Source organism: Symphodus melops, assembly GCF_947650265.1.
Source record: "Symphodus melops genome assembly, chromosome: 17".
Classification (NCBI taxonomy): domain Eukaryota; kingdom Metazoa; phylum Chordata; class Actinopteri; order Labriformes; family Labridae; genus Symphodus; species Symphodus melops.
Genome location: NC_136707.1, coordinates 22,952,721 through 22,978,571, shown reverse-complemented (window position 1 = coordinate 22,978,571; position 25,851 = coordinate 22,952,721). Strand labels below are relative to the sequence as shown.

The 25,851-nt window shown below is 38.0% G+C and overlaps 1 protein-coding gene and 1 gene segment (V, D, J or C); both read left to right on the top strand.

The window, feature by feature from the left end:
* Positions 1 to 7,293: 7,293 nt before the first annotated feature.
* On the top strand, positions 7,294 to 12,545 carry LOC306837803 (Ig mu chain C region membrane-bound form-like). The segment is given in 5 exons: positions 7,294 to 7,441; positions 9,764 to 10,057; positions 11,142 to 11,474; positions 11,580 to 11,897; positions 12,054 to 12,545.
* An 808-nt stretch (positions 12,546 to 13,353) lies between these two features.
* LOC306837799 (uncharacterized protein) lies at positions 13,354 to 25,623 on the top strand. 4 transcript variants are annotated; one of them, XM_079365607.1, is made up of 19 exons: positions 13,354 to 13,816; positions 14,318 to 15,480; positions 15,597 to 15,893; positions 16,027 to 16,335; positions 16,441 to 16,725; positions 16,884 to 17,177; positions 17,260 to 17,568; positions 17,674 to 17,958; positions 18,117 to 18,410; positions 18,493 to 18,801; positions 18,907 to 19,191; positions 19,350 to 19,643; positions 19,722 to 20,420; positions 20,575 to 20,868; positions 20,950 to 21,258; positions 21,359 to 21,643; positions 21,797 to 22,120; positions 22,298 to 22,615; positions 23,224 to 25,623. In XM_079365607.1, exons 2-19 carry the CDS (start codon positions 15,342 to 15,344, stop codon positions 23,442 to 23,444), a joined length of 5,550 nt encoding a protein of 1,849 aa, XP_079221733.1. In that variant the 5' UTR covers positions 13,354 to 13,816; positions 14,318 to 15,341; the 3' UTR covers positions 23,445 to 25,623. The 4 variants fall into 4 exon arrangements, with proteins under 4 accessions (XP_079221733.1, XP_079221735.1, XP_079221734.1 ...); XM_079365609.1 differs by having other exon boundaries at positions 13,354 to 15,480; positions 19,722 to 20,030; positions 20,136 to 20,420; XM_079365608.1 differs by having other exon boundaries at positions 13,354 to 15,480; positions 23,224 to 23,372; positions 24,027 to 25,623.
* The last annotated feature ends 228 nt before the right edge of the window (positions 25,624 to 25,851 follow it).

Here is a 25,851-nt window from a genome sequence, read left to right as displayed (position 1 = left end):
ATGCATAACATTTTTCAAAAGAAAACAGAGTCTGGAAAGACTTTGCCATTTACTCTAGTCACTGTAGTTATTGGCGTTAGCTGGGACTAAGAAACAGATTTAACAGAGTTAACAGTTTTAATGTCCAGAATTAAATAGCTATCCCGAACATTGAGAAACGTAATTTAATAAAAACCAGATTGGATACTCACAAAATGCTTGTGATAGTTTTGAATTATTTAAATAATTATAACCGGAGTAGTTTCTTTGTGCACTGCAGTACAGGATAACAAAGCCACCCTGTTTTTGTGCTGTGGTGTTTCACTGTGTACACGGGGGGTCACAGTGTTTTACACCAATACAAAAACCTCTCAACAGACACAACAGTCTTTTTCTTGTAAAAAGAATTATGTATATAAAGATTATATACAATTATGAAATTATTTGGCTTCAGCAAAATATAGCCAGCATACAAAAAAGGACAAAAAGAAAAAATATATCCTTAAAAAAGTGTCATTGAATGGCTAAATGATGCTTAACATAAGTGATAAGATATGATGAAATTAAAAAAAAAAAATTGAACAGAAGAAAATGTGTCTGCTGTATATCGAGAAAGCGAGTCTACAGGGTGGAGTTTTTGAACTGAGTCATATCACAGTGTATTATAACAACCACAGTGATGCACCCTGTGACGAAAACCTAACAACCTAAACCAGACATTCATTTGGATCTATCTTGTGTGCACTTTTTTTTTTAACTTGTATTTGTATTTAGTCTTCTCTGTGATTGTTAAGTTTGTTTAAGTGATTTTTTAAATTTCTATGATTAATGTATCTTTTTTTAGTTTTTCATGATGCAATTAATGGCCTTTATTTAGCACATGTGCGTGTACCAAAAAGGACAATTTGACAAGCAGTTGTTGAATTACAACATAGAAAGCAGAAAGCATTACCTTTCAGGTGGAATTTTAATAAACAGTGATCAGCAAAGTCATTTTAACTTGATCCTCTGGTTAACATGAACATGTGACCAGAGGATCATTCAAATCCATTAAATTATTATTACGAGACTGTGAGAACCAGAGTTGGGTACATGGACAGACCAAAAGACAAACTTTCCCATCAATGCACCCAGGACGCTAATCAGGCTTAAAAGGGACACCGAATACTGTAGTTCAAAGAGTAAGCAAAAATTCCACGATTGCTGCTGCTGCTTAAATTGTATAAATTGGAAAAAGCAGCAGTGTGCACAGCTCACAGGAATGACAGCAAAGCACCAAAAAAACAAACCACAAACTTATCAACATCCAAAGTGAAATCAAAGATTCCTGAGCGAGTGAAGCTTGTAAGACATAACAAATGATGCATAACAGATTAGAATAAATAAAATAAAATTGATTAAATATTGCTTAAAACGAAAAATCTAGGGTGGGGAAGGAAAGCATTGAAGTTTGTGAACTTGATAAATAGGTGAATGAATAAGGTCAAGAAAGGTTAAATAGAGTGGTGTTTAAAATAAATAGATCAGCCATTCATGGGTCTATTGGATGTGGGAAAAAACTTTGACAACAGTCCTGAAGGTGAGAAATCTGTATCTGTGGTCTGAGGGGAGAAGGTTGTATAGATTGCAAAGTGTGTGTGATGTATGAGGCTATGTGTTGTCCCATTTTTTCCTCCTGTTGTAAGGCTGATTAGTGGTTCCTGCTGCTGTTCGATTATTTTACAGCTCATTGTTATGGTTCGGTTGAATGGATTGCAATAAATGTTAGACACGGACCCAAACCAGATTATGATATTTGTTGTTTAACAAAAATGAAAAGTGCTACTTTTAAATTGCTGGAATTTGTTTGATGGGATATCCAGTGTGCAGAGCACAGTTTTTGTATGGAGCTATTTCACAGTGTAGACTATAGCAGCAGCCACAGTGATACATTCAATGACAAAAACCTCCATCAGCTGAGAGACTCATAAAATGCTGTCACACAAGCGAGTAAGTGGGTGACGCTACGTTCTGCAGCCAAACAATTCGACTCTAAGGTAAAATGGACAATAATGTGTTCTTACACAAATGAAAGTTTACAAAAGTACAAAGTTGTATCATAATGTTGTGGTATAACAGAAAAAAGGAACTGTGGTAGATTCTCCAGTACAAACATTATAAACCATGCACCCTATGAGGCTAAGGTTTTTGTACGAGCATTTAATAACGTGTATGGAGTGGGAGCCACTGTGATATGTGGTTGTACAAAAACCTATTCTCAACTAAACAAGCACACAGTCAACTTGTCTGCAGAAAAGGAGAAGATATTCATAAATCAAGGCCAGGCTCATTTCCTCAGGCAATGCTTTCGCAAGAATAAGCTACCTATACAAAGAAAAAATATTAAAACGAAAAGAGAAGAGAAATTTAAAAGCAACTGCCCAATAAGCCAAGTACACCAGAATGATAATGTTACTCACAAAAGTATGGATGTGTTTTGTCCATGGTTTTAGCACTAGACACCATTAAGTTTCATCCTTTTCTTTATTTGTATTTACACTTTTTTAAGTTCCATAATTATTGAACAAAAACAGCTCATTGGAATATTTCAACCTGCTGATCCCTTTTAAATTCATTATATAGATGTAAAAAAAAACCCACACTGGCTTAAGTTAAAGCATGTGTGCGTCAGTGTACAGTGTAGTTTTTTTGGATGGTCTCATATCACAGTGCGATATGGCGACCACAGTGATAAATCCCATGGCCAAAAAAAAAAAAAAAAAAGTTTTTCTCATGGAGTTGAAGATTAAACCACCTGGTCAGACAACTTCCAGCTACAAACAAAAACTGTACAGAGGAAGGCATTCACAAAATGCCTTCTTCTGTTAGTACGAGTTTTCATGAAATCATTCATCTTGGTAATTTAGTAAATATACCATTAAAATAAATGGTGTCTCATAATACACAGTATGTATGAGACACCTTAAACATCAGAGCTACATATGGATTGGAGCCAAGTGTATGTTGTTTGTTAAAAAGCAAATGTGATTCTATGAAGTTGAAAAAAATGTCTCTATTTACAAGTCAAGGTAATGTCTTTTTAACAGTTAATCCAAATAAAAGCAATTTGTAGGTTGTACCTTTGAAAAAGAATACACGCAAAAACTGTTAACATGAAAAGTTTGTCAGCGGTGTGTTGTTGTTGTCTGACCTTGGCTGTATAAATATATCTGTTTCATGATTTCATCATATATTATTGAAAACTCCCACACCTAATAGCCACAGTCCCCGTTTGAAAGCCACTGAATAATTGGTCATATTTAATGAGACAAAGTCTATTATGTATATTAGCTTACTCTTCCAACTATGCATTTCCCTACAATTTCAAGATAATCAATTTCACTAGCAGTGAAGCTAATGTGTGAAGTGAAACTGTGATTATCCATTGTTTTAAGAAATTATAAGGCTCAAAGGAAGATTAAATTTTTTTTTGTGTTTTACAAGTACATCGGGGTTAGATTGCATAAAGTGGGAAGGATTATACAGTACACAGTTACCACACACTGTATTGGGCAGAGGTTTTTGTATGAGTGTGCAACACTGTGTAATGGGGGGGCACAGTGATAAATGGTAATACAAAAACCTGTCTGTACTTAACGGTATACAAAGAAAAGGAAGAGGAGAAGATATTTACAAATCCAGGCTCAGACTTTTCAGACCCTGAAGAATTTAAATATCTCACCTAATTTTAAATTGTAATTTTTCAAACTTTATTCTAAAAACCCGAAGTAAAGCTATTTCTCTCCCGTACTTTTAAGAGCAAATTAAACTTTCAACAACCAAACAATAGAACAGACAGACAGTAGATCATTTTAATTATAGAGCTTAAATACATAAGGATAACAAATGCTCAAACATCATTAATACAATGTTATAACACATATTTGTTAACAAACACTTATAATGCACTTTAAACAAATTCTCATACATTTTGAGATTTGACATGAACGAGACACTCTCAAACCGATTATGGAAATTTCCGCACGCTTTGGACTTATGGTTACTATTTATGTAAAACACAGGAAACCTCCACCACAGCAGGTGCTTCCTCATCCACTTACTGAACGGAAACTTGGGACAAAAAGCCAAAAGCTCAGAAATAAGCACTGACATTGAACATTGGACAATCACCCTATCACTCCTGGTTTCACCTTATTGTTTTGGACACTTAATGCTGGTTTCACCTTATTTTTTTGGACACTTAATGCTAATCACTGCTCCTTTATGTTGCTGAGCATTTTAATGGCCCAATCTGCATCCCTAACTGTCTGCATTGACTGTTTAATGACTGTACTCACACCTCTGGCACTACCTCTGTACATGCACAAACAACACTTGTTTCTAGAAGGTCAGCACTTTTTGTTTCTAAGGCTCTTTAACTGTTTACAGGTCTCTTTTAATCAGCACATGTTTTCTCTCCTTCACAGGTTATGTACATTATGCTATACAAGTTTGAATCCAATGCTAATGTTAACTGCACAGGCTTAACCTGTAATTATGTTTACTCTTAGTCACATAGAGGCTGCTAAATCTTGTATGGGGATTATTGTATACTGAGGGGAGGGGGACAGCGGGTGTGTATTGTACCTAATGTCTTGTGTCCTGCCTGTCTGTATACTGCTACTGGATGCCTTGAATTTCCCTCGGTCGGGAGGGATGGATGGATGGATGGATGGAGGGATGGATCTATCTATCTATCTATCATCTATCTATCTATCTATCTATCTAGAGCTCTACCAGAGGATCTCAGACAGAGTCCTGTTTCATCAGGGGTAAAAAGCTCAGAAATATAGGAAGGGGCCAGCCCATGTGGTGCCTTTATAAGAATATTAAAATCAATAGGGAGCCATTAAAGCAGGGTCAAATAACGCAACAACATGCCCCTGGGCAACAACTACAAGTGCCCCTCCAGAAATCTGCTGCCCACCAAACCCCACCAACATCAGAGCTCCCACTACCACAGAATCTGAGAAGGCGTATGCAATGGTACCGTGTGAAAAGCTAATGTGACGGGGGCAGAGAGGCTATGGGCCCTTTGCAGATCTCCTGCCTCTGGGCAATTGCGAAATAAAACAGAGTGCTTGAACTGAGTCAGGACGAGGTTACATGTTCTGTCCAACATCTTGATCCAACCATCTCGTCAACCTTTATTAAACTATAAAAGTGCCTCTGATGTGAACACATAGGTGCTTCCCAAGTTGCTAATTGGACTGTTAATAATGCAGCTTAGGGAAAAGAACAGAGGTGTAGTCAAGACACTAACCGAGACCAAATCCCCATTTCCACTAAGCAGTCCGGCATGGATCAGTACAGTTTTGGTTCGGTAAAGCCTGATCCTGTTTTGCGTTTCCACAGCCCTTTCCAATCGTGCCCTGTTTGGCGTCTAAGCCAGATGCCGATAGCCACATCAGCTTTGTAATAGCGTGACTTTATAGCGTTGTTTGTCTTTCAATACTGCTGTCTACGGGACCAATCAACAGACTGCATTGTTTAGCTCCACCTTTTAGGGTCGATCAATATTCTTGGCACCCCAAAAGAAGGGTACCAAAAAGTAAGACTGTACGGGTCAGTAATTTGGGGATCTTTCCTGGCTTTAGCCTATGTAAAAGCCACAAAATGCGTGCCGTACCAGGACGAACAAAACTAAACCGCTTGGTGGAAACAGGGCTCAAGAGAGTCGGAGACCAGAGTCCTCCAACATCAAGTAATTAAGGAACCAAGATGTGTTCAAGACTGAAGATTGTACGCTATCCTAACCTAAGTTAAGGTCTAGAACAGAGGATATCAAAAGTATGGATAGTGTTGCTGACTGAATTAGCTATGTGAAATTCATTAGATATATGCAAAGACTTTATTTTTATTATTTATAACTGGTATAAAATCATACACATTTGCAGGTTTAATTTCATTCCAAAAACTTAATAGGTTTCTGGTTTTGTTAGCTCCATAATGCACAACTAGGACCTGAGACAGGAAAATATGATAAAGAGGAAGTGAACACCAACCGTTGTCAAACACACTTAATATTATATAACCCACAGGAAATAAATATCTCTAGGGACGTGGTTAATAAATGGTACTGTGGGAATAGCTTTTGTCAGTGGAACATGTTAGCTTTTCATTGATTAAATAACATGTTTAGTTTTTATACTACAAGCAGACTGTAAAGTATCACTGTGATGGCTACTTTGACTACTGGGGGAAAGGGACCCAAGTCACAGTAACTTCTGGTAAGTAATAATCCAAATACACGTTAATGAATGTAGTCGAATATTTAGATTTTTTTATTCAATGTATATTGATTTATTGTGTACTTAAACCAACTTACAATCTTCAGCATGTACTTTAGGGTAAACAAAAGTATATAGACTGGTTTACTGATGAAGTACATCGATTTATTTGATGATACAAGCGCTAGAGGATTTTTGCAGTAAATTGTGATAGATAACTACTTTGACTACTGGGGAAAAGGAACCATGGTGACCGTCACAGCAGGTAAAAAAAAAAAGGCTCTTTCTGTCGTCATATTGAAAATATAATAATTGCACTGGTTAATGTAACACTAAGACCTCAGTGGTGTGAGGAACATCGTCATGGTGTGTTTTTGTATGTTGAATGTGTTGACTTATTACACTGTGACGACTACTTTGACTACTGGGGAAAAGGAACGATGGTGACCGTCACAGCAGGTAAAAAAAGGCTCTTTCTGTCCTCATATTTAAGAAATTGTAATATACTGTTTATTATAACATTAAGACCTGAGTGGCATGAGGAACATCGTCATGGTGTATTTTTGTATGTTGAATGTGTTGACTTATTACACTGTGACGGTGCTTTTGACTACTGGGGAAAGGGAACCATGGTGACCATCACAGCAGGTAAAGGCTTTTTCTGTTCCCATATTTAAGAAATTGTAATGTACTGTTTAATATAACATATTAAGACCTTAGTACCATGAAGAATGTCATGGTGTGTTTTTGTATGTGGAATGTGTTGACTTATAACACTGTGACTACTACTTTGACTACTGGGGAAAAGGAACAATGGTGACCGTCACAGCAGGTAAAAAAAGGCTCTTTTGGTCATCATTTTTAAGAAAGTAAAAAATGCTGTATTATTTCACATATTTAGATCTCAGAGGCATGAGGATCTTCATTAAGGTGTGTTTTTGTATGTTGAATGTGATGACTTCTTACACTGTGATGCTGCTTTTGACTACTGGGGAAAAGGAACGATGGTGACCGTCACAACAGGTAAAAACCTTTTTAGTCTTCATCATGAAATTGCGGTGATGACACAGACAAATTTAGATAACGACTTCAGTAGTTGGTTCACTTTTTGCATGATAAATGCTGCGACCTATAACACTGTGACGGTGTTTTTGATTACTGGGGAAAAGGAACGATGGTGACCATCACATCAGGTAAGTCAACCCTTTGTTTTGAACAGTTTGTATTTAAAATCAGATTTTTCTATTACTTTAAGCACCAATAAGTCAATTTAGTCCTTCAATACTGTATGTTAATTGTGTTATGTGGTGGAAAGCATGCCTGAATCTATGTTCTTATTGATGCTTTCAGAGGTAGATATACAAATGTAAAAGGTGTAAAATTTTAAAACAAGAAATTACAAAGCCTTGAACAGGTAGATTACTGAGAACAGGTTTTTGTATGCCGTGGTTAATAAATTGTCAAACTGTGACTACGCTTTTGACTACTGGGGTAAAGGCACAATGGTCACCGTTACTTCAGGTATGCATCTTTAACATTTCTGAATTTAGTGTCTTATCCAATTACTGTTACAATGGGACATCTCTGATGTGATCAAGCGATGATAAAACAGCAAACTGTTTTTTGTAGCCGGGTATAGAGTTTGTGGAAGACTTCAAACTCCTGGCTGAAGAGTTCAGTTTTAAATTATTTCTATTCAAAGACGCAAATTTTACTTAGATTTTTTTACTGTCTCCGATATCACAATGTTCGACAAGAGTTTGTCGGCTATTACAGTGATAGGTTTTTGTGACAAGTCCTTATTGACTTTCTTTACTGTGATAACTGGGGAGCTTTTGACTACTGGGGTAAAGGCACCATGGTCACTGTAACTTCAGGTATGTATCTTTAACATTTCTGAATTTGATGTGTTTTCTAATTACTAATGCAATTTGATCTTTTTGACATGGTCACGGGAAATGGGCCGGCAGTAAAACAGCCAAATGTTTTTTTGTAGCCGGTGATAAAGTTTGTAAATGACTTCAAACTCCTGGCTGCAGAGTTCAGTTTTAAATTACTTCTATTCAGAGATGCATTTTTTAATCTCATATTTTTCACTGACACCGACACCAAATTGTTCGACAACAGGTTGTGGTATTACAGGGAAAGGTTTTTGTGACAAGTCCTTATTGACTTTCTTTACTGTGACAACTGGGGCTACGGTTTTGACTACTGGGGTAAAGGCACTATGGTCACTGTAACTTCAGGTATGTATCTTTAACATTGTTTGATTTAATGTCTTCTCCAATTACGGATGCAATTTGATCTTTTTGATGTGATTGTCCAACGATAAAACATCAAACTGTTCTTTGTAGCCGGATATAGAGTTTGTGAAAGACTTCAAACTCCTGGCTGCAGAGTTCAGTTTTAAACTACTTCTATTCAAAGATGCATTTTATTTATTTTAAATTTTTTTACTGATGCTGATACCAAAATGTTCAACAAGAGGTTGTGGGATATTACAGTGATAGGTTTTTGTGACAAGTCCTTATTGACTTTCTTTACTGTGATAACTGGGAGGCTTTTGACTACTGGGGTAAAGGCACCATGGTCACTGTAACTTCAGGTATGTATCTTTAACATTTAACATATCTTATCCAATTACTGATGCAATGAGATCTTTTTGACGTGGTCACGGGAAAGTGGTCAGTGATAAATCAGCAAACAGTTTTTTGTAGCTGGATATAGAGTTTGTGCAAGACTTAAGACTCCTGGCTGAAGAGTTCAGTTTTAAATGTTTCACTGTCGCCGATATCAAAATGTTCGACAAGAGGATGTGACATATTACAGTGATAGGTTTTTGTGACAAGTCCTTTTTGACTTTCTTTACTGTGATAACTGGGATGCTTTCGACTACTGGGGTAGAGGCACTATGGTAACAGTGACATCAGGTAAGATTCGCGACGCAAAAATGTCATTTTTTAAGTTACATTTAAGGTAATTGCACCTGGGATTTTAAATCACTTTAAAAGTAAAGTATGTTTAAATAGTTTGTGCTGTAACCGTTACGTAAGGTAAGAATAATTTAATCCCTAAATTATTTGCTTATGTTCAATAGAAGTATGTGTTACAAACAAATAATTATGACCAAAGACATTAGCTGTGAGTTCAATGAATTTACATCTTCATCTAGTCAGTTTCAAAAATAACTCAGAACGGTTAGTCTGATTTATAGAATAAAAAAAATTTAATCAAAAAATCAAACAGGAAAACCACAAAAAACCTATTACTGGGGAAGGTTGTTTCATATAACGTCAAAAAGACAGCTAGGAGTTCAGATGGAAGAACAATATGGAGCATCATTTCCACATCAGATAAAGGTGCGCAAATGTATTCATCAATGTAATGCTTTAAGCCATCTGTTGAAAGTTAGCCAACTTGTCTTAATCTGCAACTTATGTTTGATGATGGATTTCTATAATGACTCATTTTTATTTCAGCATTTTTTTCCTGCTCTTTTGTTTTTTCTATTTTAGCCGCTACATCCAAACCAACCGTGTTTCCTCTGATCCAATGCGGGTCTGACGCTGCCACAGTTACCCTTGGCTGCCTTGCCACTGGCTTCTCGCCTTCCTCTGTGACTTACTCTTGGAATAAAGCTGGCACTGCCTTGACGGACTTCATCCAGTATCCTCCAGTAGAGAAGAATGGTGTTTATTCAGGAGTCAGTCAAATCAGAGTGGCCAAACAGGACTGGGAAGCAAAGCAGCCCTTTAACTGCATCGCATCAAACACAGCGGGACAAGGACAGGGGAATTTCATCTTTGCACGTAAGACTTCTGTTAAGTCATATAAATATCTTAAAGCAGCTTATTTTTTAAATGTAGCAGGTTAAGATGGCAGAGATAACGTAAATTATTATGCTTTTTAAAACTCGTTTTTTTTTATGTTGTTTAAATTTGCATTGGTAGAAATGTATATGCAGTAAAAATTGTCGTACATGATAGGCTCACTGTGATCTGTAAAATGTGTATGGACATAGTATCAAATAATTATTTGAGTTTAACTTAAAGTATTACAGTGTTACTATGAAAATGCAATATAGATAGAAAATACAAAAAAAATCTGCCTAAAAAATAATCATGTAGATTAGGAAGATCTGTACTTTACTGTTCACTTACAAAGAACTACAATAGTACTGTAATGATTATAATAGCAATGCTACTACAAATACTTCTACTACAAAGAGCAAATTAAATAATTGTGCAACTTATTGGTGTATTCTTTAACCCAATTCTGTCAGTATACTAAAGAAATAATTCAAAATAATATAAATCAAAGGAGATAATAACATTAACAAAAAAATTTTTTTAATGCGAGATAGTGGAAAATATCCTTTAATAGTTTTACTTTAATAATTAATGGACCTCGCAGGTAAACGAAAGAGTGAGGTGAAATAACAAGGCTAACACTTTCTCATGCATATTCTGCTGCTGACTCGGTCTATTTGACTTCTTACTAATATTCTGCATGTTCTCTGCACTTGTCTAAAATCATACCATTGCAATGTGCCATGCTTGTTTCTATCCATCTGCATAATCATAGTTATGCAGATAGATTGACCTGTATGCTGATAATTTAAGTTTTGGGTTGATCCATGTTTGCTTGCTGGGGCAGTAAATGTATATGCAGAAGTGAGCGTTAAAGCTCTGCTGTTTAGAAATGTTGTTTTCCTCCCGAGTCTTTCTGTTTCAAAGTGGTCATTTGAGGAGATGCCCAAAGTCAAAAAATCAAATTCAGTTAACGTCGAAGTCAACTGCATTTTGCAAAAATGGCTTCTGCATATACTATATCTTTGTACGTTTGATTCCCTGCTTGCGCAAACATATATTTGTGTATATCTTTGTTTTACAGCGCCGTTTATTAAGGAGCCAACTCTTAAAGTGTTTTCCTCAAAAGAGGAGGGAGACTTCGCTTCCTTCTCATGCCTTGCCAAAGATTTTTCACCAAAGCAGCATGAGTTCAAATGGCTGAAAAACGGTCATGTAGTCCCCCATGGCATGTATGTGGTCAATACTCCTGCCAGCGACAGAAAGACACAGAATGGAACAGTTCTGTACAGTTCAGCAAGTTTCCTCTCAGTGCCAGCCACCGAGTGGACTCAAGACACCACGTATGTATGCCAGTTTAAGGGGAAAGATAATGTGAACAAGAGTTCCTCTGTGACCTACGAGCTGTGCACTAATGGTGAGTAAATTATGCACTTTGAGTAAATTGTGATCAGATTCCTTGTTTATCTCCATTGTTTTAGCCATTTCTTTGTAATAATTCTCCCTTATGCCTCTCTCAAAGGTGGCGTATGTCCTCAGGCAGATGTGGACATCAATATCGAAGCACCGTCAATGGGGGACTTGTTTGTACAAGGAAAAGGAAAACTAGTGTGTGAAGTCAAGATAAATAAGCCCTCTGCAGAGAAGATTTATTGGACAGACGAGCAAGGAAAGGACATGGCTGATGCCTCCACAACTGTCAGCAAAGGACGTCAAGGCACATTCAGAGTTCCCCTTGATATGTCCTTTGACGAATGGAGCCGTGGGGTTAAGCCCATCTGTAATGTTGCACATTCTGAGTATACTGACCCCATCAAGAAACAGCTTGAGAGGAATATTGGTAAGAAAGTTATTAGTCATGCACTAAAATACTGTGTGTTGATGCTGTTAATGGTTTGATGATCTTTTTAGGTGGGATTAGTAGTAGAGATTTCCATTAGAAAAGCATGTTCTTGAATTTTTGGCAGGAGGTTTAATTGTTCTCTCATGCTTGCAGGAGGAGAGATTCAACGTCCATCAGTGTTCATGATGCCTCCATTAGAACATACTAGAAAAGAAATGGTGACCTTGTCTTGCTATGTGAAAGACTTCTACCCCAAAGAGGTTTATGTGTCTTGGCTTGTTGATGATGAGGAACCAGACTCACAGTACAAGTTCCATACAACAGAACCTGTATTAAACCAAGGATCCTATTCGGCATATGGCCAGTTATCACTCAGCTTCGAGCAGTGGAACAAGAGTGATGCAGTGTTCAGTTGTGTAGTATACCATGAGTCTCTGACTAACACAACTAAAGCTATTGTCAGGTCCATTGGGTCCAAATCCTCTAAAAACATCAACCTGGTCAACCTCAACATGAATGTCCCTGAAACGTGCAAGGCTCAGTAGACGTTTTTTTTGTCTTCATCTGTCTGCTGTTGTTTGTTGCTTGTGATTTGACATTGTGTTTGTCTTTAAATGCAAAATAAAAAGAAAAAAAAAGGTTGAACTCTGTCGATTTATGTTGCATTCTGTCCACGTCTTTACTTACTCAGGATTTCAAGCTACATGTTTGTTATGTGTGTACTGTCACTGTGCTATCCAAACAAAAATCAGGCTAACAACTCAGCAGATTTATAGCATTGTTTGCAATAACAACAAATCAAAGTATCAACTTTAAACTAAATTAAATGTAATTAAAAGATACTGTATTCAGTAGAACAACAAACACTTGCAGAGTTTAGGCTAGTGATATTTTAACATATTACACTGTTTGTAGATATGCATTCACAGTATGTGTAGTACTTGTCTTTGTGTGTGTGTATGCATGTTTTATCTGCTGGGTCTTGCACCCCAAACAAGAGATGATCACTTGAGGTCTAAATGCAGGTCTGTGGTACTGCCGTTAAGTGACCAATAACCTGACTGAAAAGACAAGCCACACAAAAAAATAGTGGTCTTTCAAAAGCAATTCAAGATCAACAAGAGGCCTCTTTAATTAACATGATCTCCTGATTGTGACATTGATGACAAGAAAGATGCCAGTACTGTCTTTTACTGATTTATTGTGGGATTAATTAACTCATTGATTAACTCCAGTCTTACCACAAAGTTATGAAACATATTTTCGAAGTAGATAGTGTTGTAGTCTGATCTCAAGACCAGTTTTTAAAAATCTTGTCTCGTAATTATTATTAAGTATTTTTATTGCGTCTTATCCCGCCCCCAGACTGGGCGGACTCAGGATTTTAAATCAGGACTAGTCAAGACCAAAAGTGCTATTTTTCCACGCGATAACGGTTATTTGAAGAAATTTAAATTCATTCTTAATTGGATTTTTAACCCCCGGTCATGGCCGATACCTTCCTGGTGTTTCGGCTCCCCCTGCACATAAGATTATATTTCATTGATATTTATGGTCTTGCTCTTGTCGTCTTGGTCATGGCCTTCCTTGGTCTCTGTTTTGAAATCGATTTTCATCCCTTAATTTCTTGGTCTCTGAGCACTCTGGTCTCCATGTCTTGGTCAAGGTTAGTACGGCCTAGACCAAACACTACTGGGTAAATTAAGAGATTTTTAGACAACAGCAGAAATTGGTCATTGTCTCAAAGTTGTAAAAGTCAGTATAAACTCAATAATTGTTTTTAACCTCATGCAGACTTCAAACAATGGAGCGATGCTTTGGAGGCAGAAAAAGACAACATGGTCGAAACTGCCCTTACCTTCATCTTTCTCTTCCTCATTACTCTGCTTTTCACCATTGCAACTACTGCTTTCAAGGTAATCATGGACTGATTTCATTTAACCAGAAAAAAAGAATGCTAAACCTCTTGGTGTTGTCAAAGAATTTAAATAAACACTCTAAAGCAAACTAAAATACTATTTAACATCGACTACACTATCATTTACATATCACTTTTTTATTGGTAATAAATCCCCAAAGTGATTGCAGCCAAATTCATGGTAATTGTTCAGGGCTAAGATTGAGAATCCCTCGTCCATTTACTGAGGCTTAACTGAAAAAGTGATAATACATTAGACAGTGTATAGCACTTGTCTGAGAAAAAAGATGCTGAAAGAACGAAAGTCAAATCAGTGTTGATTCAATTCATTTGAAAAGCATTAATACTGTAAAAAAAAAAAAAATTGCTCATACAAAACAGATGTAGATATCACTAAAAATAACCAAGGGCCCTTTTAAAATCCAAAAGTAATACTTTGTTGTGTAGGGATGTAATCATTGTGGTGCATTTTTAATGATTGTTTCTTTTGTCTTTTCAGGTTAAATGAAACAAGGTGAACTTTCTGTTGAACATATTTTTCACAGTGTTATTGCATAAATTCAAAGTATCATGTAAGTAATCCTCATCATTTATTTTATAACAAAAAGCCATGTCATAATGATATTTTTTAAATATTAACTATTGACATTAAACCAGCAATTTTTTTTCCGTTTTCATTCTTTATCAATACTATCCCATAATAATCTTTGGTACAATATCTTGTTATGAACAATCTGCATTTGTGTAATTTGTTTTTCCATGTAATAAATTGCTTTTCTGTTAATCAATTTTCAAGAATCTTTTCATCAACCCATGAGATATTAAATACATAAATGTGAACATTTTACACTTGCTCAGGTTCTTTAATCTATTATTAAACCTTTAGCAACGTTTGAAACCTACTTTATCATGCAAGTAAAATGATATGAGATATTTAAATGTGAATTCTGTTTCTTTTACTGGCATAACCACACCTCACACCTGGTCTCAGTGATGCTCCGTTGCTCTTGTCTTTGTTTCACTTCTCTAAATCGATGCTTTTTTGAGAGCTGGTTGTTACTCAATGCTTCCGCCTGCTGCTTACCCTGACCCCTTTGCCCTGTCATACTGCAACATCTGTGCAACACACTCCCAGCCTTATCTCCACGTAACTTTTAAGATACAATTTAATAAGGTACAACTCTGCCATCTAGCCTGAAAAAAGGATATTACACTTAGCACTGTGACAAACCTGATTAACTGGAGGTATGTATCACTACTTATATAAAATCAGCTCATATTGCTTTTTATGCTTAAATGCAATAGAAGGAAGCAAGTCATAAAATGTTGTTTTCTGTATTACAGCACCACGGGTTGTATCTCCAAACATCACATTACAACCTGTCTGGGAAGGTGAAATCAAAACTTCAGGGGTCAGACTCATCTGCACCTTGAGTGGCTTCTTTCCAGATAAACTTAGTGTGAAATGGCAGCAGGACAAACAACCTCTAGTGATCAATCCAAGTGAAAGGAAGCTGCAGACCATGGAGGGAGTGGAAAAGAGATTTACTTTTAGCAGTGAGATTGAGCCAAAGAGCAAGGAGTGGGCCAAAGGCTCAAGCTATACATGCAAGGCGACTCACAACGACAAAGAATATACAGAGACAATAAGCGTTTGTCAAAGTAAGTATGTGTCGCACAAAATATGAAAGCTGCATTTCCTGAACCCTTTGATTTAAAAGTCCCGCTGTAGCAAATTGAGCAGCTTGAATCAGACTGAATGCTTGTTTTTCCTGCAGTTGTTCCAAGCACCCCTCCTGACATGCATGTACAACCCCCGAGCTTCACGACGGTAATGAGGGCAAGGTCTGACATCAAAGCAACATGTTCAGTCCGCACTAGTCTGGATGCCACTGTGACATGGCAGCTGGATGTGGAACCTCCCGCCAAAGAACGCATCAACCAGATCACTAATGCAAGTCATATAATAAGCACTCTGATCGTTCCATCAAGCAGCTGGCGAAGACTGAAGTCTCTGAAATGTAAAGCTGAACATCGCTGCTTCTCCTCTACTGAAGTTACAACATTTGTTGCAGGTATATAGGCTCAGAAAAATAAACATTTTAATCACAAATATGACTTACTACAGGTCATCGCCTGTAGGGCATTGTGCTAAACTAAGAACTCTTGACATGTTATTCTGCTTTGTGCTTTTTCTGTATCATAAAGGGCCTGCAGGAAGACCTCCATTGATTCAGATCAGAAGATCTCTCCCACATTTGCTGAAGGGAGACAGCGCTGTACTGGAGTGTGACATCACACAGCTCGACTCCAGGGATCTATCTGTCACCTTGCAGGCTAATGTGGATATTATTGAGACACAGATTGTTGAACTGTCTCAAACCACAGGACCACATACAATCATTAGATTCTTCTCTGTGCCTAAAAAACATTGGAAGAAAGACACAACTTTCTCCTGCACAGTAAACCAAGGTTTCTCTGGAAGTTCTATATCAAACTCCACTGGCAATATCTTTGGTGAGAGGACTAACTATTCCTACTATGACTTGGTAATTCAATCTGTTATAATTTTCCATCTAGCATAGCTTGATTGTCTGATGCATTGGTTCATCTCCTGTACAGTGGACCCATCAGTGGAGCTCCTACTGGTCCCAGGTGAAGAGTCTGCACAACAGAGACTGTCATGCTCTGGATGGGGCTTTGACCCTCAAATCAAATGGTCCTCTGAATCTCAGCAAAAACCTCCTTCAAGCTATGACATCAGCATGGGTGCAGATGGACGAGTGACAGTAACCAGCCGACTTCGTGTTCCTCAAACTGAGTGGAAAAAGGGGAAAAGCTTCACTTGTGAAGTCTCTGACAGGTCTCTTAACAAAAATGTCAGAAAGGAGATTAGCATCTGTTCAGGTAAAATTAAGTGGAGAAACACACTTTAATTGAAAGGCTAAAAACCATTTGACAATCCTTTGAAGTGTTTTATCATGCATAGACAACAGTTTTAAAAATGTCAAGGTGGCTCAGGATTCAATCTTAATAATGGTCCTTTTTTCCTCTGACTTTCACAGCATGTTCCACCATCCCTCCTTCCATTCACCTGGAAACTCCCAGCTTCAAGACAGCAATGATGGCAGAATCTGAGGTTACAGCTAGATGTTTGGTCCGCACTGCGTTTGATGCAACGGTGACGTGGCTGATGAACGGATCAGAAACTAAACGAGGCTCAGTGAAGACTGGAAATGAAACTCATGTAATCAGTGAAGTGACTCTTCCTTTAAGTGAATGGAAAGAACTCTTATCTATAACATGTAAAGCTGAGCACAAGTGCTTCAAATCTGTTGAGAGGACTGTGGCTGTTGCAGGTAAGTGGATTTTAGAACATCAAAATGCAATGTTTTTCTTTTTATAGCAAAGTAGGAAAAACATTTTTTTTTGTTTCTCCAGTGCGATCAAGCACAGCTCCAACGATTCAGATCAGAAGATCTCTCCCACATTTGCTGAAGGGAGACAGCGCTGTACTGGAGTGTGACATCACACAGCTCGACTCCAGGGATCTATCTGTCACCTTGCAGGCTAATGTGGATATTATTGAGACACAGATTGTTGAATTGTCTCAAACCACAGGACCACATTCAATCATTAGATTCTTCTCTGTGCCTAAAAAACACTGGAAGAAAGACACAACTTTCTCCTGCACAGTAAACCAAGGTTTCTCTGGAAGTTCTATATCAAACTCCACTGGCAATATCTTTGGTGAGAGGACTAACTGTTCCTACTATGACTTGGTCATTTAATCTCTTACAATTTTCCATCTAGCATAGCTTGAATGTCTGATGCATTGGTTCATCTCCTGTACAGTGGACCCATCAGTGGAGCTCCTACTGGTCCCAGGTGAAGAGTCTGCACAACAGAGACTGTCATGCTCTGGATGGGGCTTTGACCCTCAAATCAAATGGTCCTCTGAATCTCAGCAAAAACCTCCTTCAACCTATGACATCAGCATGGGTGCAGATGGACGAGTGACAGTAACCAGCCGACTTCTTGTTCCTCAAACTGAGTGGAAAAAGGGGAAAAGCTTCACTTGTGAAGTCTCTGACAGGTCTCTTAACAAAAATGTCAGAAAGGAGATTAGCATCTGTTCAGGTAAAATTAAGTGGAGACACTCACTTTAATTGAAAGGCTAAAAACCATTTGACAATCCATTGAAGTGTCTTATCATGCATAGACAACAGTTTTAAAAATGTCAAGGTGGCTCAGGATTCAATCTTAATAATGGTCCTTTTTTCCTCTGACTTTCACAGCATGTTCCACCATCCCTCCTTCCATTCACCTGGAAACTCCCAGCTTCAAGACAGAAATGATGGCAGAATCTGAGGTTACAGCTAGATGTTTGGTCCGCACTGCATTTGATGCAACGGTGACGTGGCTGATGAACGGATCAGAAACTAAACGAGGCTCAGTGAAGACTGGAAATGAAACTCATGTAATCAGTGAAGTGACTCTTCCTTTAAGTGAATGGAAAGAACTCTTATCTATAACATGTAAAGCTGAGCACAAGTGCTTCAAATCTGTTGAGAGGACTGTGGCTGTTGCAGGTAAGTGGATTTTAGAACATCAAAATGCAATGTTTTTCTTTTTATAGCAAAGTAGGAAAAACATTTTTTTTTGTTTCTCCAGTGCGATCAAGCACAGCTCCAACGATTCAGATCAGAAGATCTCTCCCACATTTGCTGAAGGGAGACAGCGCTGTACTGGAGTGTGACATCACACAGCTCGACTCCAGGGATCTATCTGTCACCTTGCAGGCTAATGTGGATATTATTGAGACACAGATTGTTGAATTGTCTCAAACCACAGGACCACATTCAATCATTAGATTCTTCTCTGTGCCTAAAAAACACTGGAAGAAAGACACAACTTTCTCCTGCACAGTAAACCAAGGTTTCTCTGGAAGTTCTATATCAAACTCCACTGGCAATATCTTTGGTGAGAGGACTAACTATTTCTATTATGACTTGGTAATTCAATCTGTTATAATTTTCCATCTATCAGAGCTTGATTGTCTGATGCATTGGTTCCTCTCCTGTACAGTGGACCCATCAGTGGAGCTCCTACTGGTCCCAGGTGAAGAGTCTGCACAACAGAGACTGTCATGCTCTGGATGGGGCTTTGACCCTCAAATCAAATGGTCCTCTGAATCTCAGCAAAAACCTCCTTCAACCTATGACATCAGCATGGGTGCAGATGGACGAGTGACAGTAACCAGCCGACTTCTTGTTCCTCAAACTGAGTGGAAAAAGGGGAAAAGCTTCACTTGTGAAGTCTCTGACAGGTCTCTTAACAAAAATGTCAGAAAGGAGATTAGCATCTGTTCAGGTAAAATTAAGTGGAGAAACACACTTTAATTGAAAGGCTAAAAACCATTTGACAATCCTTTGAAGTGTTTTATCATGCATAGACAACAGTTTTAAAAATGTCAAGGTGGCTCAGGATTCAATCTTAATAATGGTCCTTTTTTCCTCTGACTTTCACAGCATGTTCCACCATCCCTCCTTCCATTCACCTGGAAACTCCCAGCTTCAAGACAGCAATGATGGCAGAATCTGAGGTTACAGCTAGATGTTTGGTCCGCACTGCGTTTGATGCAACGGTGACGTGGCTGATGAACGGATCAGAAACTAAACGAGGCTCAGTGAAGACTGGAAATGAAACTCATGTAATCAGTGAAGTGACTCTTCCTTTAAGTGAATGGAAAGAACTCTTATCTATAACATGTAAAGCTGAGCACAAGTGCTTCAAATCTGTTGAGAGGACTGTGGCTGTTGCAGGTAAGTGGATTTTAGAACATCAAAATGCAATGTTTTTTTATAGTAAAGTAGGAAAAGCAATTTTTTTTGTTTCTCCAGTGCGATCAAGCACAGCTCCAACGATTCAGATCAGAAGATCTCTCCCACATTTGCTGAAGGGAGACAGCGCTGTACTGGAGTGTGACATCACACAGCTCGACTCCAGGGATCTATCTGTCACCTTGCAGGCTAATGTGGATATTATTGAGACACAGATTGTTGAATTGTCTCAAACCACAGGACCACATTCAATCATTAGATTCTTCTCTGTGCCTAAAAAACACTGGAAGAAAGACACAACTTTCTCCTGCACAGTAAACCAAGGTTTCTCTGGAAGTTCTATATCAAACTCCACTGGCAATATCTTTGGTGAGAGGACTAACTATTTCTATTATGACTTGGTAATTCAATCTGTTATAATTTTCCATCTATCAGAGCTTGATTGTCTGATGCATTGGTTCATCTCCTGTACAGTGGACCCATCAGTGGAGCTCCTACTGGTCCCAGGTGAAGAGTCTGCACAACAGAGACTGTCATGCTCTGGATGGGGCTTTGACCCTCAAATCAAATGGTCCTCTGAATCTCAGCAAAAACCTCCTTCAACCTATGACATCAGCATGGGTGCAGATGGACGAGTGACAGTAACCAGCCGACTTCTTGTTCCTCAAACTGAGTGGAAAAAGGGGAAAAGCTTCACTTGTGAAGTCTCTGACAGGTCTCTTAACAAAAATGTCAGAAAGGAGATTAGCATCTGTTCAGGTAAAATTAAGTGGAGACACTTTAATTGAATGGCTAAAAACCATTTGACAATCCTTTGAAGTGTCTTATCATGCATAGACAACAGTTTTAAAAATGTCAAGGTGGCTCAGGATTCAATCTTAATAATGGTCCTTTTTTCCTCTGACTTTCACAGCATGTTCCACCATCCCTCCTTCCATTCACCTGGAAACTCCCAGCTTCAAGACAGCAATGATGGCAGAATCTGAGGTTACAGCTAGATGTTTGGTCCGCACTGCGTTTGATGCAACGGTGACGTGGCTGATGAACGGATCAGAAACTAAACGAGGCTCAGTGAAGACTGGAAATGAAAGTCATGTAATCAGTGAAGTGACTCTTCCTTTAAGTGAATGGAAAGAACTCTTATCTATAACATGTAAAGCTGAGCACAAGTGCTTCAAATATGTTGAGAGGACTGTGGCTGTTGCAGGTAAGTGGATTTTAGAACATGAAAATGCAATGTTTTTCTTTTTATAGCAAAGTAGGAAAAACATTTTTTTTGTTTCTCCAGTGCGATCAAGCACAGCTCCAACGATTCAGATCAGAAGATCTCTCCCACATTTGCTGAAGGGAGACAGCGCTGTACTGGAGTGTGACATCACACAGCTCGACTCCAGGGATCTATCTGTCACCTTGCAGGCTAATGTGGATATTATTGAGACACAGATTGTTGAATTGTCTCAAACCACAGGACCACATTCAATCATTAGATTCTTCTCTGTGCCTAAAAAACACTGGAAGAAAGACACAACTTTCTCCTGCACAGTAAACCAAGGTTTCTCTGGAAGTTCTATATCAAACTCCACTGGCAATATCTTTGGTGAGAGGACTAACTATTCCTACTATGGTAATTCAATCTGTTATAATTTTCCATCTAGCATAGCTTGATTGTCTGATGCATTGGTTCATCTCCTGTACAGTGGACCCATCAGTGGAGCTCCTACTGGTCCCAGGTGAAGAGTCTGCACAACAGAGACTGTCATGCTCTGGATGGGGCTTTGACCCTCAAATCAAATGGTCCTCTGAATCTCAGCAAAAACCTCCTTCAAGCTATGACATCAGCATGGGTGCAGATGGACGAGTGACAGTAACCAGCCGACTTCTTGTTCCTCAAACTGAGTGGAAAAAGGGGAAAAGCTTCACTTGTGAAGTCTCTGACAGAATGCTGAAGAAAAATATTCAAAAGGAGATCAGCGTCTGTTCAGGTAAAAAGAGCTACCACAATCCATGATCCAATAGTTGACTAAAGCATAATTGAATAACCTTCAAGTCAATTATTATATAATATATTATTTCCAGATTTACCATTTGATAGAGCATATTCCCCCAATTAATGACATGGTCTTTTTTTTTTTTAGTTATTGCCGCATCTCAATCAGTTGGAGTCTATATTCAGGGACCACAACTCCAGGAGAATCAGAACACAGGACAAGTGACTGTCACCTGTCTTTTGGTTGGCCCTTTTCTAAAAGACATTTCCATCTTCTGGAAAGTAGATGGAAACACCTATACCCATCGTGCCCATATAGAGCTACCAGTGAGTCACAGCAACGGTACAGAAACAATGCGGAGCTTCCTAAACGTGTCAGCAGAGGACTGGAACTCTTTTAAAACAGTTTCATGTGAAGGAAAGCACCCCTGTTCCAAGCTGAGCTACAGTGACCATATAAACAAATGCAAAGGTAGCTATACTTTCAAACATGGATTTACCTCGTTCTTAACCACTTATAGCCATTTGTCAATTCCAAAATTCTTCAGTATAGCTCAAAAAGGCAAGCCTTATGATAAAACATAACTTACAATGGCTGCGCAAATATCATAGGTTTAAGTGATAACTTTTGTGTTTTGTGTTTTTCCAGACATGAGTCCACCAACAGTGAGGATTATAAAACCAAGTGCCTCTCAGTCTACCATGTCACACTCCCTCACACTTACATGTCTGGTTTCTGAGTTTTTCCCATCCAATATCATAGTTTACTGGAGAAAAGATGGCCAGAGACTTCCTTCAACTGGCTACACAAACAGCCCTGCATGGAAGTACACCGGGAGCAGCACTTATTCAATGAGCAGCAGACTAAATATAACCAAAACAATGAACGAGGAGTCCATATATTCTTGTGTTGTCAGACATGAGTCATCCGAAATGCCCCTTGAAAGCAGTATAACGGATGTGTTTGGTAAGCTGTTTATTATATATCAAGCAGGACTGCAGTATAATGTCATTCTTTATACTGTAGTGAAACGGTCTCGAGCCTACGAATTTGTACTTGAGGCTTCCTGGGTATCTTACAGCTTTTATAACTTATAAGTTACACAGTATGCTGGAACTCCATATGTTTGGGTTGTACAGAGGCTTTTATTCTTGACACATCCTGCACAACAGAGACATCCACGTCATAGGTTTATTCCCAGCCCTATCCCTTTGGTGCATGTCTCCACTATCTCCTCCCCACATTTTATGTCTGTCTTTAGCTGTCTTGTCAATAATGGAAAAAATGCCACAGAAGAACATTTATAAAACAAATACTTTAATTGACTTCAGGGGAATAATCCCTAGTAGCTACTGACTAAAAAAAAAAAAAAAAAGAAAAGCCTGCCCAGGTTAAAAAATGTTCTGATTCTGACTTCTTACAGAAATATCAATTGTTTTCTATGAAAATATAAAATACCTGTTCCAGATAACCTTCGCCAGATTTATCAGTTAATGAAAAAATAACTTGTGTACTTTTATGAGTTGATAATTGTTAGTAATTGATTTACAAATCTCCTTTGGTTTCTTTCACAGACGTACTGGGGAGCTGTGATTATTTGGAGGATATTGTGCATGCTGAAAATATCCAGGGCAAAGACGAGGAGAGCTGGTTTATGGCTTTAACATTTCTCGTTTTATTCCTCATCTCCGTCGTCTATGGTGTCTTTGCCACCTTGTTTAAGGTAAGCAACAGCAGTTTTAGAAGTTCTGGGCTGTCTGAAATCACACACTCTTTCCTTACCCCTACTCTATAAATAGTGATTTACATGTCGTGGACTATATAGTGCACTCACTCAGCAATATAAAAAAGAAATTCAGGACACTAGTCGCTGACTCACTGGCAGTGATGTCATTGTTGTCTTAACTCCAGCTGATGTTCAATAATAACAACAGTAAATAATGACATCAATTTCATTGAAAACTTATATTATACTGAATGACTACACAAAATATTTAATTCTGAATATATAGTGAAACATATCATTGCAACAAAAAAATGTATTGCGCATCTGTACACTAATTTTGCAATGCATTGTGGGATACAATGAGTGGACTATATACGGTATGATCATGCTGATCACAGAATTTGGACACCAGTACAACATTTTGTATTCACGATATAGTGAAAAGGGACTGATTCCAGACACAGCATTGTTAGGTTTCATTTTCTAGTATTTTGTATTGCTTAGGTTATCCATACATCTCTGCAATTTTTAAATTGTTTATTCCAGTAATTTTTAGTCTTTTGGGTGTTTAACTGTAACTTGTTGTAATAAAGTGATAACTTTCTCACATCTTTAACCACTACCATTTTTTGTTTGTTTTTTCCATTTCAGACTAAATTAAGATGACCAAGGGACAGATAAAATGTCAAGCTGAATTTCACTTCAGAGCATTTTTTAAAGTTTTTGGTCTTGTTAATCTTTTAGTGGAATAACAATTTTTTCCATTGTTATGTTACATACAACTGCTCATTACTTTTCCACATGCCAATTATAAATTAGATCTTGTATAACCTAATGCATGTAATAATTAATCACTTAATAAATAAAAAACTGAAATTGAAATTGTATCATTTGTATTATATTGAGAAATAAAGATTCACAAATGGGAAACAAAGATTGACAATAATGTCTTTGCTTTATAAAAAAAAGAAATGTTTTAATTGCAAATCATTTCCCCTGATGATAGGCTAATAATGCAGTATATTTGTTTCATAGTATCAGCATTCCAGTATTACTCAGATTGTCCACAAGAGTGAGACAAAGCTCCACATACAGCAGTAGTGGGCTGCGTCCTGTTTGTGCAAGGCAAGTTGAGAAGTCATTTCAAGATACTGTCAGCTCTGAGCTGGACTGAATAAATGCTACGACACAGGAATACATTCACTTGAAAAACAGAGACTGTTTTTGTTACCTTTCCTGTACATACAGTTACTTTCAATGTGTGCACACTCTGTCTTTGAGTTACAACTGCATGTCTGTGTCTGCATTTGTGTACCTTGTGGGTCTGAAGGAATTCACATCTGGGAGGGATGACACAAAGCACACCCAGGCTTACTATTGGCTACCTCTAGAGTGATCTGGCACTGTGTGTGCCCTGATTGGCTAGGGAACCCATGGCTGCCAGCCCAAATCTATGACGCTGTTGCTGGGATGGAGTCCCTCCATGCTGCTGCCAGTCTTAGTGCCAAGGGACCAGCTACAGGAAAGCAGGACACCATGCCTAGCAGGCTGTCTTAAGAGTGCCTCCATGTCTAACACTGCCATTCCCCTTCCATCCTCTAATGCCAAGCCCTCTCCCTCTGGGTCCTTGCTTGACCCCTTTGCTGTGTCAACATAAACCAGTGACAAGTAACAACCAAACATCCTCACACATATAGGAGAAATATTCTTCCTACAACTACTGATGAAGCTCCAATCAGCTACTCAACCACAAACTGCCCAGTGGCCATCAGTAGAGGGCTGAGGTTTTACTGAGCAGCCTCCAGTTTTACATGCAGAATGTGAAGCAGTGGAGTTCTGAATACTACATGTACCCTCTTGTCGGCTTGTTCTGAAAATAAAGATTTATCTTGATGTCAGATTAGACAGGGAGAAAAGCACTACAACACTAAAATATAAATCACATTTTCCTAAAGTTTAACCAATGAGACTTTGAACTTTAGTTTTTAGTGATCTATTTGGGAGACAGAGGTTGTGAAACTTTTCCAATATTGGACTTGAACCCGACACAAAGATATAGGCCTTTAAAAGATTTACATAATTAAGATAAGCTAACAACCAAGTTTAAGGAGAAGATTTTTCTTTAAAAAAAATACAACACAAACATGATGCAGGTTTAGAGCAAGAGAATCAAGAGAGAGACATTAAAGACAAAGAATTGATTTAGAGTCATTCAATAAAAATGATAAGTAATAATGCAGGACTTAAAGTAACATCCTGGTCATACACCAATCCTGAATGCGTTCTCATTGTCTTAAAAGTATGGACGACATGGAGGTTATAGTGGCCAATGCTAAAATAAATGGCTATATTAGCTATATGCTGTTGGCTTCTTAATAGGGAATGTTATTTAATGAGCAAGCGTTTATTTTACCAAACGTACATGTACATTAGCTGTTAAAGGCAAAGCTAGGAAAATGAATGATACTTAAAAAAA

Excerpts from the sequence above, each read along its gene's own strand:
- LOC306837799 (XM_079365607.1), top strand. The coding sequence starts at position 15,342 with ATGGAGGGAGTGGAAAAGAGATTTACTTTTAGCAGTGAGATTGAGCCA. Across the intron at positions 18,411-18,492 it reads GAGGACTGTGGCTGTTGCAG|TGCGATCAAGCACAGCTCCA; the intron begins GTAAGTGGATTT and ends TTGTTTCTCCAG. Across the intron at positions 21,259-21,358 it reads CTCCACTGGCAATATCTTTG|TGGACCCATCAGTGGAGCTC; the intron begins GTGAGAGGACTA and ends TCTCCTGTACAG.